The sequence below is a fragment of the Rhipicephalus microplus genome, chromosome 4 (genome assembly GCF_043290135.1).
Source record: "Rhipicephalus microplus isolate Deutch F79 chromosome 4, USDA_Rmic, whole genome shotgun sequence".
Lineage (NCBI taxonomy): Eukaryota > Metazoa > Arthropoda > Arachnida > Ixodida > Ixodidae > Rhipicephalus > Rhipicephalus microplus.
The window spans coordinates 30,791,712-30,812,141 of NC_134703.1; the positions used below are offsets into that span (position 1 = coordinate 30,791,712).

General features: G+C 43.2%; 2 protein-coding genes across 4 annotated transcripts in view; one reads left to right on the forward strand and one right to left on the reverse strand.

Annotated features, from left to right (window-relative positions):
- The window catches only part of LOC119171819 (uncharacterized), a 460,188-nt gene extending 448,699 nt beyond the window's left edge, over positions 1 to 11,489 (forward strand). For all 3 annotated transcript variants that reach the window (XM_075892443.1, XM_075892445.1, XM_075892444.1), the window contains exons 20-21: positions 1,350 to 1,611; positions 4,678 to 11,489. In XM_075892443.1, coding sequence (XP_075748558.1) covers positions 1,350 to 1,580 — 231 coding nt within the window. In that variant the 3' untranslated portion in view covers positions 1,581 to 1,611; positions 4,678 to 11,489. The remainder of the gene's footprint in view (positions 1 to 1,349; positions 1,612 to 4,677) is intronic.
- Positions 11,490 to 12,294: 805 nt separating this feature from the next.
- LOC119171820 (uncharacterized) lies at positions 12,295 to 17,515 on the reverse strand. The gene is made up of 2 exons (XM_037422674.2): positions 16,065 to 17,515; positions 12,295 to 14,632 (listed from the first exon to the last, which is right to left on the reverse strand). Exons 1-2 carry the CDS (start codon positions 17,240 to 17,242, stop codon positions 13,681 to 13,683), a joined length of 2,130 nt encoding a protein of 709 aa, XP_037278571.2. The 5' UTR covers positions 17,243 to 17,515; the 3' UTR covers positions 12,295 to 13,680.
- Between the last annotated feature and the right edge of the window lie 2,915 nt (positions 17,516 to 20,430).

Sequence of the window (20,430 nt, forward strand, 5' to 3'; positions counted from 1 at the left end):
CTTTCTTTTATATTGTCTTTTGCAATTAATAATTACTGTGGCACATCATTCTTTGGACTTAACTGGGAGCAGATGCAACATACATGGGTTGTAGGCGACCACAAAGGAAACGTGTCCGGGCTTACAACTAGGTGCGATCTTTTGTTTTTTTTTTGACAGAGTTTAAAAAGTGTATGACAGGTGTATTCATGTATGCTAGCAGAGACTGTTAATCCAAACACCAAAATGCTGTGCCCCCTTCCCCTTGGGTGCACGTTAAAGAACCCCAGGTGGTCAAAATTTTCGGAGCCCTCCACTACGGCGTCTCTCATAATCATATGGTGGTTTTGGGACGTTAAACCCCCCCCCCAAAAAAATAAAAAAATGTTGTGCCCCATAAACATTTGATGCCAACTATGCATGGCAACAATGACAGCCTTCTTGTAATACTTGGTCTGTGGTAGTGGATTTAGGAATAAAATTTTTGGCTATCTTTCTGCCTCATTCATGTCTAATTGGCCTAATTAGGCCAACCATACCTAATTGGTAAATTAGTTGGAAAACAAAAAAACTATTGTGACTTACTCTAGATGCTAGTAAGCAACGGTTGCATTGTCATAGAGTGCATTGGCATGTTTTTCAACTTAGACTAAAGAGAGCTTGGGCACCCTGTTATAGTATGTTACCTGAACATGCCATTACTACCTTGTTACTTTTTTACCACGGCTATGTTTTGTGCCCACCAACATATATTTGTTTTTCACTTCTTTACTGAAGCGATTCAAGTAATTAAATAGATAAACATGCATGCCACTCTAGCGTTACGGGCTGCACTCGTATGGCATGTATTCAATGCCTTTCATGTGTCATGCTTATTCTTACTTGTTGATATGAATATTAGTAGAAATTCTCACTTGTATTTTTGCAAAACTTGTTTTCTAAAGCCACATGGCCAGCCTGCCATAATTTAAGTGAATAATTCACATTTACAGGGGTAGTGCAGCTGAAATTGTGCACTTTTGCAATTTTTTGGACCTTGATGCTACATGGCAACTCTCTGCATGTCGACATTGGGTGCCTGCTATGGCATGGTGTGGTGTCATTGCAGTTATCGCACTTTTCTAGAACACATCGTTCAGCAGCTCAACACCATGTGATGTCATTGCACCAACGCCTAGAGCTTGCATTTTATGCGCAAAATTGTAAAGTGAGGTTCAGGTAATGTGCTGATGTTGCTGTCGTTTAGTCACAATAGGGCTCTGTTTTCTATTGTGCATCTATGTCACAATCTTTTCGACTGCCTTTTATTATATTGCAGAATGTTTCACATGTTCTCACCTTGCATTTTTCTGACTTTTTTTTTTACACAGGCCATAGAGGAGGTCTATGTGGACCACCTGCACTCTGTCAAGAGTCCAAACCCACGTGTGACGTTCTGTGTCAAAACATATGAACGTACCTTCCACCTGATGGCACCCACAGCTGAGGCCATGCGTATATGGGTCGACGTCATCTTCACCGGTGCTGAAGGCTACCTTGAATTCCTCAGTGAAGCCGACATTGCTTCTGCCAGCCGTTCCAGACACAAGTTCAAGGACTGAATGGCCTTGTTCACTTCAACCGCCTTGGCAGGTCTGCCGTGTTTCGTAAATACAAGTATTCCCTCTTTCATTGTCAGTTGAACAGTGTAGAAACAAGCATGTATCCGAAAGTGAAGCCCATAAACACTAAATTACTAGCAAGTGGTTCTATGAGAGGCCATCTCTTTGATGATTCAATTATTATTTGCCTTGCGGATAACACTAGCATCAACAGGAGACGCTTTAGCAATCCTTTCATTCCTTTTCATTAATAAGTCGGGCAGCATTATCCATCACAATAGCATCCTCATTGGTATAGAGTGATAATTCATGTAATAAGCATTTCAGGGAATGTCTTATACATTCAAATCTCATTATGACAAAGTTGTATCTTGTGCGACAATAAGTTTGCTATATCCGAAAATTCGTTATAGAGATCTATACCTAACACTATATCTATTGCAATACTATCTTTCATTTACTTTGTTATAACGAATATTTTGTTATATCCGGGTTCGCTTTACAGTCGAGCCCGCTAATAATGAACCTGAGCGTGTCGAGGCATCCGTTTGCTGTATCCCGCAGTTCGTAGTAAATGAAACACAGCTTTTGAAAAAAAGTTGCGAGTGAAAACACAAACTTTTTTGCCCCACAAAGTCCGTGACGCACGTGTTTTGAAGAGCAGAAGTGATAAGGGCGGTCTCGAGTTCATTTAAAAACGACAGGGTGCTCGTCCGCCGAGGCCAGTGGCGTAAGCTGCATAAGGCACTGGCTCCAAAGTTTCGTCGTTCTCGCAATCTGATTCCTTCAAATCGTTCTCGCCACGTACTTCATTTACAATGTCCCAATCCGTGCATGGTTCGGCAGTGTCGGCATCATCATAGGCCGTAATTAAATCATCGCAGCAGATGTCCCACCCGCGCTCCCAGGTCAGAGTCAACGAAGCGCTGCCACAAATTGCCGCCGCAGTTCGGAAGCTTCAGGCTCGGCATCGGGCCCGACGTCGACAAAGTCGGCCTCGCGAAAACAGTTTTGCGTGCATGTAGTCGTCACCGCCATTCGCGAAATATTCACCATCTACACAGCTAAATACCAGGACGCCCAAAGCGGCAAGTTGGCTGCCAGGTGGTCAACAGCTATGAGCAAGCGATCCGCAACGTGGCACCTAACGTGCGGATTACGCTCAAGCCAATCGGTCACACTTTTGACGTTTTGTTGAGCGGCAGGAAAAAGCGTGCTAGTCCTTCTGTCGGCCATCATAACCACACACACACACCAAGGGCGAGCAAGTCGCGCACACGCAACGCACATGCCAGAACGCATGGAAGAGCTCTGGGCCCCTATCCGGTCAGAAAACAAAACTAATTGGAGCCAGCGTAACAGGCGAAGGGGTTGTTATCAAGAGAGGAGAGCAGACTTGTGAGAGAAGGGCAAGGAGTTGCGATAAAGAAAGGGGAGGATGTGGCGGGAGGGCGACCTTAAAAAATCAAAACACACGAAAAGGAGGCAGGTTGGGTAGCTTTCTTGAAAAATTCGTGAAACTAGCATGTAGAAAAACTTGGAAAGAGTGCCTGTGCACACAGAAGTCTAAGAATGGCTGCCTGGATCGGTACGCGCGTTGGTGTTCGAAGAATCGGCGGCCGTGGTCAAAAAATCGTTTTGTTGTGCCGGCGGGTTTGCGTGGCCTCACGAACTTCGATATTTCGCGATTCGTTCTGCACAAATCGTCAGCCGTTTTCACGCTTACACACGCGCGCGGAAGGCATGCTGAGCCGAGTGCGAACTGAGCGAGAAAAGTCCTAAACAGGAACCAAATCGCAAATTATCAGAGTCGGCAGGGTAGTAGACGCAGACTATCAGATACAATCTGTGGCCGGCGATGTTGGCGAATGGTCTGGTCATTCCAGGCCGGCGACGCCAATGATGGTACCAGCGATCAAAAACAAGGTAGATGGCCAACCGGTCTTCGAAAGATCTTCGAAAGACGAGGCCCGTGTTTTCACGTGCCTCGTCTGGCGATGCGGGATGCTTAGAGTAGTGGAGGGACAAAGGACGGAGAGGTGTGTAACAAAAAGCAGTCGGGGCATGGAGGAAAGAAACAGCTTTCCTTCCTCTATGGGTTGGGGGAGAGCGGCAACTAGGGGGTCGCGGAGGCAGGGTCGGCGTTTAACAATAAGAATGTATGGGCACCACGCCGATGCCTCATCCGTGGTTGAAATCTGACTCTGTTCGCTGTAACCGATCGGTGGCGCTCAGAGATGTTCGTTGTAAGTGCGATTTTGTGCCATTGAAGCAATGTATATTTTCACGGTCACGTGGATATTGTTCGTTGTAAGCAAAAGTTCGTTTTAAGTGGGGCCGTTATATGTGGGCTCGACATATAGAGGCATGAGTGCAGCGCCTTTTCCACAACCAGCTCAACCAGCTCAAGAAATGCAGCCTGTCTTTATACAACACTTGTAAGGTTTTTTGTCTGCTTCAAACAAATTGTTATAATTGGCCAGTTGATTGAGTTACAAACTAGCTATGCTGACCACGTCACATTCAACTTTTTATGAGCAAGCAAAAAGTCCAAGTGCTGTAGCTGTGTATCGGCAGTGCGAGCACCAGCAACAAGGATAGTTTAGCACAGTCTGTAGATAATCAATTGAACTTACTCTCTAATATCTTTGTGGGTATATTCACTCATGCATAATTTTCATAACTTGCCAACACTAAATCAGTCATGCCTTTAATGGCTCACTACGCTAAAAATTCACTAGTGCCCCCTACACATGAGCTCTAACATTCACTCCTACATTTATTAGCACTTGCCGACTGTTGCTCACGTTCGTAGTGACACGAGTTCAAAGAGTCGCCAGCCTTTTGTACACTCTTGTTAATTGACACTTTCTCCTCTTCACACCCCAAGCTATGGACTCACCAGCACTCATTTTCATTAACCCATGTCCGACTACACCCTTCGTCACTCATTCATGGTATGTCCTATGTCTGTTTGGTCACTGTGATGCATTCTCTTTGCTATGTTCAAAGTGTGTTCTAATGCCTCTGCCTTTGATTTCTTTCCTGCAATAAGCAAGTCATTGCAGAGCTTAACCATCTGTCTCGATATTTGCAGGGCCAAGGCCGGAGCATCAAGGTTGTTATGGTGTAGCGAGCAGAGGAGATGCCTTGCCCAGTTATCATCTATGAAAACTGCAGTCAACGAAGTCCCAGGCTCCTTCTTTATTGAGGGAAAAATGTGACAGCTATCCCTTTTGTACCCTTAATGTTAAGCCTTAAGGGATGCCTGCCAACCATAGACTTTGGCAAGGAACAAACCAACGGACAAGGTGCTGCATGGTGGAAAACATGAGCAGATGGAGAGAAGTGGTGTTCGTTATGCAGCAACAGTTGAGCAAACTAGTCTTGCATCATCAAAAAGTAAACCTGAGCTTTGAAATCGGTTCACTAACTGGAGCATCTGTTAATTTCATGTATGTAAGTTTCTCTGTTGTATACATCAACGTCTGTTGACATCATGCATGTGAATTTTCTGTCATGACACTTGGTATAATCTTTGAAAACTGTCATGTGCATATTTCTCTATAAGTCATTTTGTTTAATGTGCGTGTCTTCCTTTAGCTGTAAGTTGCCGTGTTTGTGACTCTGGGCATTCTATACCGGGTATCATTGAATCATCTTAAAGTTATCATGAAAGTGAGAACTATGCCGCATTTTTTAGTTGTGCTTGTGCAAGCTGTGTACCTTATTGTTTTCCTTATGCCATCAAGCAGCTTTCCTTCCATCTTGTGCCGATGCAAACAACGCATTTTTTTATACAGCTTGCCAGGAATCGTGGTCTTTTGTGTTGCATTGTATAGCCTAGCCAAATTTCATTGTTCGCTCTACTCTCTTGTATATATGCTTGTGGCTTTGAGAATGATGTGCATGAAACTACTATATTTCAGCTGTCAGGTTCATTATTTTGGCTAGTTCTTCACGCGTATGAACATATCAGTTGGGCTTTTCATGTTTTTTTTTATTATTATTATTATTATTATCATGTTGTGCTCCTCCAAGAAGACGAGCCCTTGAGCATGCTGAGCTATACAATCTGTTGGGCTTTTCTTTCATTTAGTTGAAAACGATATTGAAAGCCTAAACCTCTGCCGACTCTCAAGACAGGCAAGTCTCCTAGCGACCGAGCGAAATGGCTGTAGTTGCTCGAGCACATTTTACTGGTTGTGCATGGGTTGATACAAAGCAGCAATCATTGAATAGAAAGCAAAAGTAGGGAAAAAAATTCGCCTTGTCAATAGTGACACTACTATTTAAAAGCTTGACACTCGAAGGAGCAAGAGACATGAGTACACTCAGAAAATTTAAATACTGTATATCAAATGGGCCACAGCCAAGAAGAGATAAATAAAACTGCTTGAATCAAAAGCATAAGCTTGTGAGCTAGGATCACTAGGAAGGAGTAGGTGCTCTGTCACATTACGTTCCTCCAAGTTGGGTTGCATTCACATACATATGGGCATGCTTGTTGGAGACGCTAATCCCATTATATAGGCACTTTCCAGGGCGCCATTGATAATTATGTTGAAGCTATCCCAGAACCAGCTGATATTATATATGCCATGCATTTGACATTAAACAAAGATGTTCCATAATCTAGATGGTGCAAAGTAATTGTCAGCTTACAAGATAACGGCAGAAATAATTAGGCAATTTAATTCACTGTAATGCACCAGCTCCTAATTTTATGTATGCTAGGAATACGCCACATGTCTGCAGCTGGCTGGAATATCAGTAGCAGTATACTAGTATCACTATGCTGAAACTTAATAGTGGTCGTTTTTGAATTGTTTGATTCAATAGCAAATCCAGTGGCATATTTGTGTTAATTATGTGGACAATGCCAGTAGACAATATGAATCGCAAATAAACTGAAGTAGTTTTAATGGTTCAGCTTAGATGAGTTACTGACTGTTGTGCAGTTACCATAGCGTAAAGACATGGTTAGTTTCTCGAGTTTTCAGTTCTAATGCTTTCAGCAGCTGAATGCAGTATTCAGCCTGGGGGGCTAAAAACCTTAACTTCCACTCTACAGAGCTCCACGTTTTTTTTTTCTTTTGTTACTCTTCCAATTCTACTATTGCATGTGGCAAAATTTGTATTCTAGGAAATAAAACCACTGCTTTGCCTTGTTTAGACACTTTCTGAACTTATCCCATGCACGGTATGCGAGGCATTTCAAGACTTGTCATCAAGGTGCTCAAAGATGAAAGAAGTGCAATGTGTGTACTTGCTGCATTCACATTTACCATTCTTGTGACAGCAGACATCTTGTGATGAGTTTACTACAGTTACACCATTACTTGTTTAGACTAAAAATAATTACCATTTTAGTCGGGTATCGGTTCAAATAAGACAATTCAATGAAATAGATTAGTGCGAATAATAAAATGTCAAGGAGCGGAAGAAAATAAATGAGGCTCGGTGTTTTCTTGTGTTTCTTATCGGTTTATTCTTAGCGCTAACTTATCTTTACCAGTTGTGGTCGACCAACTAGAACAACTTTTTAGAGAAAGTTGAAGTGCCGCCTTGAAATTTTCAAATGGCAACCTCAGGTGATTTTAGTGAAATGATAGCTTGAACAAAATCCACTGACAAAACTGAAACCGAAACATTGAAGAGTGCCACTGCCACACCCTACAAGGTGCCCTGAAAGATGAGTTTCCAGCAATCGCACTGGTGTAAGTTTTGTGAACCTGCATGCACCATGCAAGCTTTCATGGCAATCGTTGTTCATGTGCCTACGAAGTGAAGTGTATGGATAATTGATGTAACGAAGCTCACTCATTCTTGACTCTCGGAGGAGTACGACAGCTGCACTCTACAGCGTTTCAGTTTCATACGGCGTTTCACTTTCAGTTCTCCGGCAAAATAAGCTGGATTTCATTGTTCCATAAAAATTACCGGAGGCTTTTCTATCTACAGAGTTGTAATTGGCTCTTCACAGGAAGGACTTGAGAGGTCCCATTTGACCGATCCAACTGCCTGCTAGCTATTTTAATTTCTGCAATTACTCACATAATTAGTAGCTCTTGTCATTTTAATGTCTGCTACCTCAGAAAGGGGAGTGTCAGTGGTAGCAATCAAATATTGCAGTTCCCTCACTTCGAGAGTTTGTGGACACATTTTCATTTCCTGAAACACCCTGTATGCCATACCTTCATGCATGCCATACCTTCATGCATGCCATACCTTCACTTGTCAGTCGTCATCACAGTAGGAACTGCAGAATTTTCTATTATTGTGTTTGTTACGAGGCATATATCATTTGTGTTAATCTGCAGCATTGCTGCTTGTGTGCTTCATCTTTCAGAACTGCTTTTTTTATTTTATTTTTTAACTGTAGGCATTGATTCCTGCTGTTTTGCAATGTTCGCGGTCAATTAAGTTGCCATTTATACTTTGAAAATGAATCTAAAACCTAAAGGACCTTAACATTTACTTATGTTGGCTTGTATATTCTGCACACTTGAGCTGCTTGCATCTAAGTCAGAAGGATGACCACATTAAGGTTGTCCTGGAATGTTTTGTCATGCGGAATATTTTTAATGAGCTGTCATAACATCAGTACCTCCAAAGAGAAATTCATCACATGTTATTCACAAAGCTGGCAAGCTTCATTCCATTTTGCATATATACTACACCACTAAATTAATGCTCGGTAATGTATTGGAATCTTGCAGTGTCAATCATAGTGTCATACCCTAGCTTCGTATGCTTGGGCATTACCCCATAGTTGGAAAACTAAGGCAGCTATGGCATGTTAACTTTTATACTCCCAAAACAATGTTGCAAGTGGCGCAGATTTTATGACGGGTTGCACTTGTATGGCAAAGCTGAAATAATGATGAAAAGTGAGAGGAATGCTATTGCCGTTAGGCATTCATATGTAGAATATTTCTCATTGTGTATTTTTTTGGCATTGCAGGACTACTATATAAACAACCCTTCTTCAATGCTTCAATTCATTGTGCCTACACTTTTATTATTACTTTAATTGATGTTCACTGAACCTCATTTGTTTACACAACCAAACTTGTCCACGGATGCTGTAGGAGGCCAGTGTGCCGGCAGTTATCCAGTGCTTATACACAAATGAGCATTTACTGTGGTCACACAATAATAGCGCCCGCCATTGTAGCCCTTGAAGCACATTCTTGTGCTAGCAAGTCCTAAAGGATGACAGTGTAGAAGTTGCATTGCATGAAGGGTGAGCATCCTACAACATTATGCTAGTGAGCTCAATGTATGGAGGCTGACCCTGATTGCCGCAGGTACCCTAAATGGTAACTGGGAATATTAATTTGGTCCAAAATTGTGGTGCTATCATTACATGCTGTGCAGTCATAACATATAAATGTCGATTGGTTACAATGTGGTTATCATAATTCAAAAGCTTTCTATTTGCAGTTTACTCTCCTGCAGTGCTCATACAAGATTTGCACTGTGCTCAAGTTCATGCCTTCATACACTTTACTGCTCGAGCACAGCAAATACCTCACTCCTTTCAAATATTTGCTAAGATTTGCTTAGGTTACTACACCAAGAAAAAAATAGCATCTGGTGCTGTTTTCCTGCTAATTATATGGCTATGTAGTTAAAAGCTAAGCAAGAAGCTGGGCAAATTTACCGTATGAGTGCAGAATAGCAATTACTTAGAATTCATTTATAATATATAAAATCTCTAAACTTGATGATCAGAGTTGCAAGATCTAGCACAAATTTTTTTCGTGATCAGGTGAATGAGTAAAGCTGGCGTTAATCAAGCTTCCCACTGCATCCATCTAAGTCAAAAAAAGTGTACAGTCCATCTACCTTTTTTTTTTGTCCATTAATTGTGTCAAACTTTAGTCTGTGCTTTTTGTTTATGTAATTTAAATCGCGAATGTCACATCTATAGTTCTGTAGATAGCTTCACAGCATGCAAACTCAAAAACAGTGCTCCATATTCACTTGCATATGCCACAACAGCGTTCTTGCTTGCGTCATTTTTAAACCACAATTTTGCCAGCATTTTTGGGTCCAGGCGCTTGGCGTTGTTCTTGTGTATAATGTGTAATACTTGTGTGTTCTTACTTATTAACCTGTGTTGATGGCTGTGCTTTGAAATTTTGGTATCACAGCTGTTCCCTTTCACAAGGCAAAACATATTTGAACTTGCATTACTGAGAAAGGGAAGGAAAAAAACCAATGCATCAAAAGGACATAAGGACATTCATCTGTGCCAGCCCACCTGACTATATTGAAGAGACACAGCTTTGAGTACTTTTCGGTGCAGTGAAACACCAGATGAAATGCATTTGTACAGGATTGTATCTTGTTCTTTTCATCTTGAAGCGTGTAGTGTGATTTATGTATCTCTATGTTAACTATGGAAGAAACAAACCTACATTCATGATACGAGTGGGCAGTTCACTTGAGTGGTTTTGTGTTCAAAACTGTCTTGGATTGCCAATCACTGCAAAGTACTGGCATTTTTTTCATATTTTGCCTCTGGTGTTATGATGGAATTTCAATCAGAGTTGGAGCAGTAAAACTTACTGCGCTATCTTTGCAAATGTAAAGCACTTAAAAACGTGCGGCAGTCCAGGCGCTGCATCTGTTGCTGTCTGGCTGATCACGGCGCCAGAAAGCAGCAAATGTGCCTTGAAGTCATTTTTTTTTTTTTTCAAATGAGTTTGACTTGTGGTAAAACACTTCAGGTGGCTCATACGGCAGGCATTTTGTTTTCTTTTTTTTTTCATGGCATATTTTTCTGAGACCAATTAGTTCAGCTTGTAAGACCTCTTGGCTTGTTTGTATAAACAGCAAAACACAGTTTTATGTACAAGACACATCTCTCGAGTGTTGGTGCACCGTTTTAATGCATCATGATGTACGAATGCTGCTTCGTGGCCAAATCTGCCTCAGAACGGATTGTGCAGAGCAGTGAAGGAGACATATCTTTCTTTACTCTTACTACTGCAGCATCCAAACTGCTTTGCACATTGGAGAGAATCTGTATGGTGTGCGGTATGTGCACACACTTTGTACCCAGGGATCACATATACATGCTTGTGTAATGGTCCACTTTTGGGATATATTCAAAGCCCAGGCCTTGCGCATTCCCCGGAGTTTGCAGTTTACGAAGCATCAATCCTCTCGGCACTAAAAAGCATTGATTTAGCTGGTGCTTACAGCAAAAGATAACAAATTTCTGTGAATGATAGCAAGGCACTTGGCTGATAATGATCATCATATCACAGTTCACCACTCTTATACTGTAACATTTTGATAATCATACAAATGGCTGCTAACATCTGCGCTCGCTCTCACATGAGCTCTTCACTTGTTTGGATGCAGAAAAGCCTGCACAACAATTGGGTACACACATGCTAGCATACGACTCTTAGAGTCTGTTCCTAATACGCAGCAGTTCAGGTAAATGGAGCAGGCTGAGGAAGAAACTGAAGTGCTGATGAACGATTACCCACCTCTTCAGGCTAGCTTTGAAAGGTTGCATCACTTGTGTGTATAATTGTTGTCTAACCCTCGTGAACAGTAGACGTTAGAGCATGTTACACTGTTAAACGGTTGCTTAAAGACACTCGGGTTTTAAAGTGACTGAAGGTGCCATTGATGCTGGATGGGTTTCTTTTATTTATTTGAAGAACTTGCGATCTAGTTAGCCAGTTGTGCTCACTTTTAGTTCTGTACTATCGTGCTTTTCATTGTTAACTTCTAAAATCTTTCAGCTTGTCACCAGCTGACCCATAGTAGCTGAGCTTGCCAATGTTCTTCTATGCTTTTTTTTATTACACCCGTAGTGTGGTTGACCACATGTATTTGTTTTGTAGTAGTGATGCACATGGAAATAAAATTAAAAACTGATTTTTGTGCCTGCGAGTTGAAAATTTTACATTATGTGTGCAACTTTCTATCACATGCCTTGTAGCTTCGAGAGATTTTTCTTCTCTATCAACAACACACATTAGCCTTAACCTCTTACCTCCATAGTATAGCACAGAAAGAATGAAACCACTAACTTTAAGGACAACAGCTTGAAAATGTATAACTGCATCTTTCACGAGGGCTTGCACGAAAACTACTATGCGCCTTCCGTCTGTCTATTCCATACTTTGTTGAGTTAACGTTCTGAGCTGTCAGGAGGTGCTATGGAAAAATATTGACAGAAGTGGCTGGGCTGCATGAAGTGACACCACATGCCAACACTAGAAGTGAAGCAAAAGCTCAATGGCAAGAGCATCACTATTAATTGAGTAACACATACATACACAAACTTCGGCTATATGCTAAACTGGCAACACTGTGTGAAGTCTAAGGACTATTTAGTACCACGAGTGTCACCATTCCAAGAATGAGCCAGACGAAAATCTGGCGTCTCAAGGTGCTGAACAAGGCAGTGCTAAATTCTTCAGTAATTCTAAGAACCAGCCAGGGATACAACCACCTTCATCGTCTTCCTCACAGATTCTTCATGGTTGAGACACTTGCCGAGATCACCTTTCGTAACTTCTCAGTTTTCTTCTTGCTGCCCCTCAAATGCAGAAAGGCATTGAGAGTAAAGCAATGAACAATGCTATACAAGTCTACCACAGCAGTACTTCAACACAACAAAGAGGCACACATCATAAAAGACTGCTGGTTGTTTGTATAAAAAAGTGACGAGTGATGCTCGATTTGAGGACTTTTTATTGTCATAATTTCCTTCTTGTCACTTCTAACAATTTCAGAATAACTGTTGAGTCAATGGTACCGATTTCATCAGCTGTGCTCCAAATGAACTAACGCTCTGCCATGCAACCCAAGTCAACTGCAGCAGCCATATGATAAAGCCAACACTGACATTTGAGAAGACGTTTTACATGTACAGAATCGCTAATGCTCTAGGTGTTGGCACTACCTGATGCAACATGCCACTGCGCAAGTGTGGCGAAAGGACGTAGCACGTCTTCTGCTTTGAAGTCTGGGATTAGGAAATCGCCCACTTCCCATAGTGTTAAATTCTGCCGTGCCAGAACTGCGCTGTGGTTGGGGCTTTGCGTTAACACTGATTGCATGGCATTCATTTAACGTGCACTTATATGTCCACAGGTGCTATTGCATTTTTTCTCTCCTAAGACACGGCAGCTACAGCTGGGTATCAAACCTGCACCCCTGAGTTTGGCAGCACGTCACCTTGTCTGTCAAGCTATCACAGCAGGTTCACTTTTCATGAGTCAAGACACAGCAGGGAGCTCAAGCGTCCTTTTCAACACAGGACAAAACTGTACCGGGCTGGTCGAAAGTTCACAGGCCACACTTCGGTAGAAATACATGGGATAATGGCCTGTGAATTATTGACCCTGCCTGTACAGCAAACTAGCCAACACTCACTAATGTATCAGCAAAACACCTAGCCTTTTGCAGTTTCGTATTGAAGTAGACTACTTCACATGTTGTGGCACAGTATAAGACTGTGGTAGTTGCTCAGGCATAGCATTCCAAGAATTATGACATGATAAAACAATGCTAAAGAAGACATTAGGGCACTGTCATGTCTGCCATTGTGTGTTTCATTTGCTTTATTAATATTCATTAAGTACATGTCGACATGGTATCAGTCCAGTGCATGCCAAATGATTATCACACATTTCCATTAAAGGTAACCTTACCACCAAGTGTGAAATGGACTTTATTATCAGTAGGCTGATTTCGATACCACATACAGTCAAATCTAAATGATATTCTTGAGACTGGTTAACAACTGCTGACATGCTACTTTACAATACAGCAATAATGACTTGTTGAACAAAGGAACACCCTTGGGAGCGGTTTGCAATACCACCAGTGGCTGTTCACACAACCACTTATCCACCCGTTTAAAACAAGCTGCTGCTCCTGATACCTTGTTGACCATTTGACAAGGAAATGTAGCATATACAATAATAGTTCACGAGTGACTCAAGCGCACATGCAGATGACATGACTCGCAGAAACAAAGTTGCTGCATACAAAAAGCAGACAAATTATGAAAAAACAGCCACAAGAAGTATATAGTACAATGCTATGCCACATGTCCTCACACATAAATATCTGACAGTTTGACATACTGAGCAATGACACGCCAAATATCTGCATTCAAAGCATCAATCTGGGTTCCTTGGCCAGGATAACACTGAACGGAATGTCTCACGATTCCTGCTATGACAAAGTAGTTGTCAAAAAGATAGTGCTTAGCGGACCTAATGTTCTGAGTGGCCTCTGACATGCTTTGTCCTGTCGCCTTTGCCACATAAGAGACAAAGTGAGACTTTCTGAAAAGGTACTCAAAAGCTATAGCACACTGCCTGTTTCTGCTATGCTGAACAAACATGATTGCTTTATTTAGTCGGCTGTTGTTCTGCTGCAAGGTTCTGAACATAGGGTAGGTAATGCAACTAAGAGGAATCTTTACCTCTCCTGTGCCAAATTCCAAAAGCACCTTACTGTGCTGTACTCCAGTTGAAAGCAGTTCCAGGCTTTCACTGGACAGCTGGTGAAATATCTTTATAAAGACCTTACACAAAGCTTGATTTTTAGAAAGCATGTGGCAGAAAAATTTGGCTGTCAAAGGAGAGAAACATTTACATGCAAAGCAAACATTGAGTTCCTGCAGAGTTGTGTTGTGGATAAGTGCTGCAGTAACCTTTTCTGCTAGATGACAGCAGCCGAGATGTGAGTGCAGGGAAATCTCCAAAGATGTGATAGATTTGTTGTCTTTCAGCATTGCTGAAAACAGGTCTATCTTGTCTCGCTCATGGCCTCCGTAATACACCTTCAGAGTCTTCACCGTAAAGCTTACGGCTAGGATCTCACAGAGTTCTTTGAGAAGAACTGAAGAAATGTCACAGATGTTGTCTAGGCTGAGTTCCGTGAGAAAGAGCTGGGCCTTGGTATGATGTGACAAAATGCTCTTCATGTCGGCATCAGCTAGTGGGATTAGCACACGATCGTAAGAACTGCTGCTCTCTAGCACAGCTGCCAAGCTTGCCCTAAAAAAAAAGAAGTCAGAAAGAGAAGAATAAGAAGCAGGGCATTCCAACTGCTGGGTTTCAGTCTGAATATGGGATATGCTTCACATCAATGCGAATTGCTGACTGAAGAAAGCTCCTCACTGAAGCATCTAAAAGGAACATCAAAGGGAAAAACCACCTTACCTGTGTTGGTAAACTAGCCTTTGACAATACCAAGAACACCACTTTTACTACAAGACTTTTTGTATGCCAGCTCTGAAGCTTGCCAGCCTTTTATATTGACACTAGTTGCCCTGGCTTCAGGAAAATATTAACTCATATATAAAACCCAGAGGCTTGTCCTTAATGCTGATGGGTGGCCAGTCTTCTTGCTTCTTCTCTACAACTTTCTTTCCCGTTTTGCAAGCACAGCTAGCTTGTTTGCACTACGATGCATCAATGTTTCCAGTGGTTTGTTTGGTTGCCTTAGGGACTATCATCGTCCTCACAGATTGTTTCTATCTCAACTCAATGCATCTTTGTTATAAGCTCTACCATCTTCAATTTCTTGCTTACTTCGCTCACATTCGTGAATGCTTCTTTGTCATTGTCTAAACATGTAACACTCGGTTTTCTGCCACCTCTAGAGTCAATATCTTTTTTTTTTTTTTTGACACAACCATACACGCACCTCGGTCACTACAGGTGCAACAACTTACCGGGGGTGGTATTGCGGTGTAAAAACTTCAACATCAAGCCAAGCTTTCTTTTGAATAACCAATACCGGTACAACAACAAGAGAGTTTTCAGACAATACTTTGTCAGCCTAAACTAATTTTGTCATATTTTATGCCTACTCACATACGCTCAAGAACGGAGTGTCTACGCTACTGGCAGGCCTGAATGCACAGCCTTTGCATAAATAGAAGTAAACAGTTTTGTTTACTTTTATATAATTTTTTTAGGTACACTATACTATCATTTGGCAACTCAACTGACCTGTTCACTATAACTTATTATGCTACTCATTCTGTCATTTGGCAGTTGAATTCACCAGTTCACTATAATTTCTCATTTTATTTCTGCCCTGTAGGTGTGTAAAATAGGCACAAATGAAAAAAAAATGCACTGTATTTGCCAGGTACATTAACAATGGTTAAAAATTATTATGCTAGTCAGGATGAGAGGTGCCTAAGCTCATTTAATAATAGTCAGTTTTACATGTAATGAAGCCAAAACAATAAAACCCATAAACCACGTACTTGCATTTTGTAAGTTTCTGCAGGTGGTAGCTTAGCGCTTTTGGTATTTTCACTCATTCTCTAGTCCGAGCACCATCTTTCAATTATGTCCATGTCATTTTGCAATTCAACACAGGCACACTTATTTATGGGTCGACAGAAAGTGTAGTAACCAGTACATAGGCAGCACAGTTATGTTCATGATTGAGACACCACATACAGCATATTACCTTTCGCTGTTCGATGCATAATATTTGTCGAACTTCAGCCTCTTCAGGGTCTTGTTATGATCAAGTGCTTTGCAGAGACAGCAAATGGCAGCTGTACTTATGCTCGATGACAGAAACTCTAAGCACTGTAGTGTTGAGTTGTCCCTTATACCTCTTGCAAGCTCCTCAGCACCACATATAGATAGGGAACCACGTTCTATAATTAGTGTCTGAAGTACTTTGTTCGAGCGGAGCATCGATGCCACAGAAGTTCCCTGAATTCTAAAGATGGCATACTTGACTAAATGCAAGAATTTAATTCTACAGTGGAATCGAAGTGCTGTGAATACTGGTGCCATTGTCAAAGTCGATGCATCACAGATGTATACTTCTTGCAGAGATGTGCTCATCCACAGCGCCCTAACTACTTGAGTCACATCTCTTGCGCGTGTCAGGATTGGAACCGTCACTCGTTGTAATGTTTGCGACGACTGCACAAAACAGACAAATTCATCCACGTTTCCGGGAAAGCATGTATATGACAGCGAAGCTGACTTTAGACGAACACATCCTTGCAGGCTGCGCCACAGCAGATCGCTACTTTCTAGCGACATTCGGGCACACTTAATTACCACTTTCCTCAATGTGTGTGCATTGCGAGACAACGTCGATGCTATCTTAGAGCCCGCATCGCTAGAGATGTCGAAGCCTTCGAAAACAAGAGTTTCCAGAGTCGCCAAAGAACAAACGTCGACAACTTGGAAAGGACTGCACGACTCACTGGAACGCAACGAAACTGTCACGTGACGAACAGAACGGCTAAGACGTATGAGCTTGCTAGGTTTTATCGCGAGGTCATAAATCCGTGATGGGGTGTTGTAAGTGAAGTTTACCTCATCGATACACGAGTGCCATTCAAGGAGAGCAGATAAAGTGGGCGAAGCGTTACCAACTGCGGCGAGTTGGTCATACGAAGGTTCTCTGGTATGTGGTATAGTTCGGAGGCAGAGCATACCGGTCTGCTTTTCCCACAACTCATAACCGAATCGGTTGATGACTTTATTCCAAATAGCAGCATCTTCGAACAGCCAACATAGCTGCGTCGAGCTGGCTTGGCAAGGGCGGGAAAATTTGCCCCCATAAGAAATATTACTTATCTCGCCGGTGAAAGCACAGCAGTGTGTGAAAGTCGATGTCATCTCAAATGGATGTAAGCGAAACTGGGGGGGGGGGGGGGGGGAGAGAGAGATCTGACGCTAGTGATACGAAAACACTATTAGACCTGCTAGCGAAAAGTTATAACAACGATGCGACAACAAGCGGTGCGAAAACAAGACATCAGTGAACTCAGAGGCACACAGTCACACACAAGGAACCCACAAAACACCCAAATTATCTAATTCAATCTAAACAAGCGACAGAAGCGTGAGGTTTTCGGTTTCTCACATGGTACCAACGCTTCCTCTAGGAAGATGCCTGCCGCATGAGAAAGAAGACAGCTGCCACACCCTTTCTCTCCTTCATTTTGAAAATGTTCTCGGTCGCTAGCGTCACCTGTGGCGGACGGTGCAACAACGCAACACTTTGCATAGCCTCCGAAACAGTGGTGCACAGTTGCAGGTCTCGAACAATTCTCGACTGACGCGCCTTTATGGGCCACAGATGAAAAACGCTTAGCTGGTACCGTCCGTTGCCGTTATAATAGTCTTGGTTGCGAGCGCCATCGCGCGGCGCTTACTGAAAACCAAAGGCGGGCCAACTCCGTTGAGAGCGCGAGCCATTCTCCAGGCATTGTTTAGAGGAGGCGTTGGCTGATACTAGCCCTACTGATACCGCCCGTCGTCGTGATAATGGATGGATGAATATGGCTGTACCCTTTAGAATAGTGTCGGTCGCGAGCGTCACCGCGCGGAGCTTGTTTAAAACTGAAGGCAGGCCAACTCCGCTGGGAGCGCGAGCCATTCCGCAGGCATCTTTCTAAGAGGAGGCGTTGATGATACTCTTCTGAGTACAGTGTACTAGAAGTATTGGATAGTGGCCGGAGCCGAAGGCGGCGGCCGTAGGCAGCGTGAAGCCAAGAGCAAAAAATTCCCAAGCATTTCCCCGAGGGTGAACATGGTTAAGTGCGAATGCACGGGGTGATACTATGAGGGGTATTTATTAATTCGCACTATTATATTTATTAATCACACTATGGTGCCTTTATGGTGTAATGGTCCCTGTGAATCGCAATTTGATCACACGGGGGAGTTTACGTTAACTCACTGGCGAATGCCAACGGATTTTAACTTTACTCCCCCTCATAGCATCACCCCGTGCATTCGCACTTAACCATGTTCACCCTCGGTGAAATGCTTGGGAGTTTTATTACTGATGATGATGATTAAAGTGTAGTTAATGAATTTAAGTGTTGTTTGTCATGAAGCATTTGTACACAGATACATTATATACGAAGTATTATTTATTTACACTTCACGACGCGTCCGGACGAGCAAAGTCCAGGGCTCGCACCCTCTTCCGCGCGGCGTCTTGACGCCGGCCTTCATCGCCCTTCTCCGCCTGACGCTTGCGTTGTCGCTCCGCTTCTTGGGCCGCGTTCACGGCTCGATGCTGACGCCTCATCTCGACCTCGCGAGCGCGCAGTTCACCATCCGCTGCACGCTTCGCCCGCTTGTCCTCGGCCTCGCGAGCGCGCAGTTCGGCATCCGCTGCACGCTTCGCCCGCTTGCACTCGGCCTCGCGAGCATGCAGTTCGGCATCCGCTGCACGCTTCGCCCGCTTACGTTCGGTCTCACGAGCCCTTCGCAGCGCCGCCTTGTCTTCCAACATCGGCGAAACCACCACGGTACCGGCACCTCCAACGACTGGTGCAGTGCTGGCATTCGGTTGTACTGCATTCGTTGTTGATGGTAGCGTTGCCTCCGGGACATCCATCGCACGACCCGCTCTCGACGGGAGACTGAGAGAGAAGGCGGGCGCGCGAGAGAGAGGGTGCGCGCGCAGCTGCAGCGAGCGAGGAGAGCGGAGGAGCGAGCGAAGGGGGAGGGGGTATAAGGCGCGTTACTGACACCGATATCAGCGTCGCGTCCGTGGCTTATTCGGTAGAGCGTCGCGCTGCGGCCCGCCTAAGGTCCCTAGATGAAACAAGTTTCCAAGGTAGCGACACCCTCCCTTTTCCTCCTCGCTTATTTGCCTGAAGCGCCCCCTAGAAGGTTTAAAACTTTCATCCAAAAGCGAATGTTTGGGTTCTGTTGCTACGGTGAATAGATGTAAATGAAACAAAATGGAACGAAATAAGACGTAGAATAAACAGTTACCTTTATGAACATAAACGGCACAACACAAGAGCAAGCGGGATGTGCGTTACTCAACCGGCAACGTTGGGCAGTTCTATACTTTACACCACTAGCCATGGCGTCTCGCGTAGTACATTTTAGTTCCACGGCCGCGGTATTTCGTCCAGTTCTAACTAGTCCACTTCTCCGATTGTGTTTTGTTCGTGCTGTGACACAGTGGACGTGCTTCTTGCTGGATCCTGTAAGTGGCCACAGGGCGTGACGTTGTGACGATTGATTACAACCGGCTTGTGCACACGCAAGAAAAAAAAAAAAAAAAAACTACGACCCGACTGGTACGAACACTCGTCCAGCAGCACTGCGATGACGTTTTTTTTTTTTTTAATCGTGATGCCAAGTGATTCTGATGCGGTGCTGAGAACTTCCTGAAAAGTGAGAGTTCTACTGGTGAGGTGTCTCGAAGCAGCGCGTTTCGGCTGCTTCTTTACGTTAACGTGTTACCGGATACCGTTTCGCGTTTACCGTCTTACCGGAACGGATATCTTTCAACGTGTTAGCTCCTCATACGTAAATTTTCACGTACGTACGTAAACGCGTATACCTTTACGTTTTCGCAAACCATAAATGGTGATGCTCACTGCATATAAACTGCATTAACCTTACATATGATTAAATCACCATTGTGGTGAAATCACGAGACGTTCTTTTATTGCGTACAGCATCCTCATATGCGCGAAAGAGTGAAAAATACATGGCTAATGCAACGATGGTGTCGACATCTTGTGACACTTCGTGCAACCACATTCATGAACACATTCTTACGCGTAATGTTTTTGAGGTGAAAATGATTAAAAAGGTAACTCATTTGTAATAACGGCGCTGCGCGTTTTTTTGCATCAGACGTACAATGCTCAATATTTCTGCAATAACAATTTTGTGATTACCTGGTTCACTATCACCCCGCTAGATAGAACCACCTATCCAGCTTCTCTGGAATTCGCACGTTTACGGCATTTATGTCCTAGACCATTCTAGCTTTGGTAATCCGGCTGAAACAATGTAATGGCCATTGGCGCTCGCACTTCAGCTAC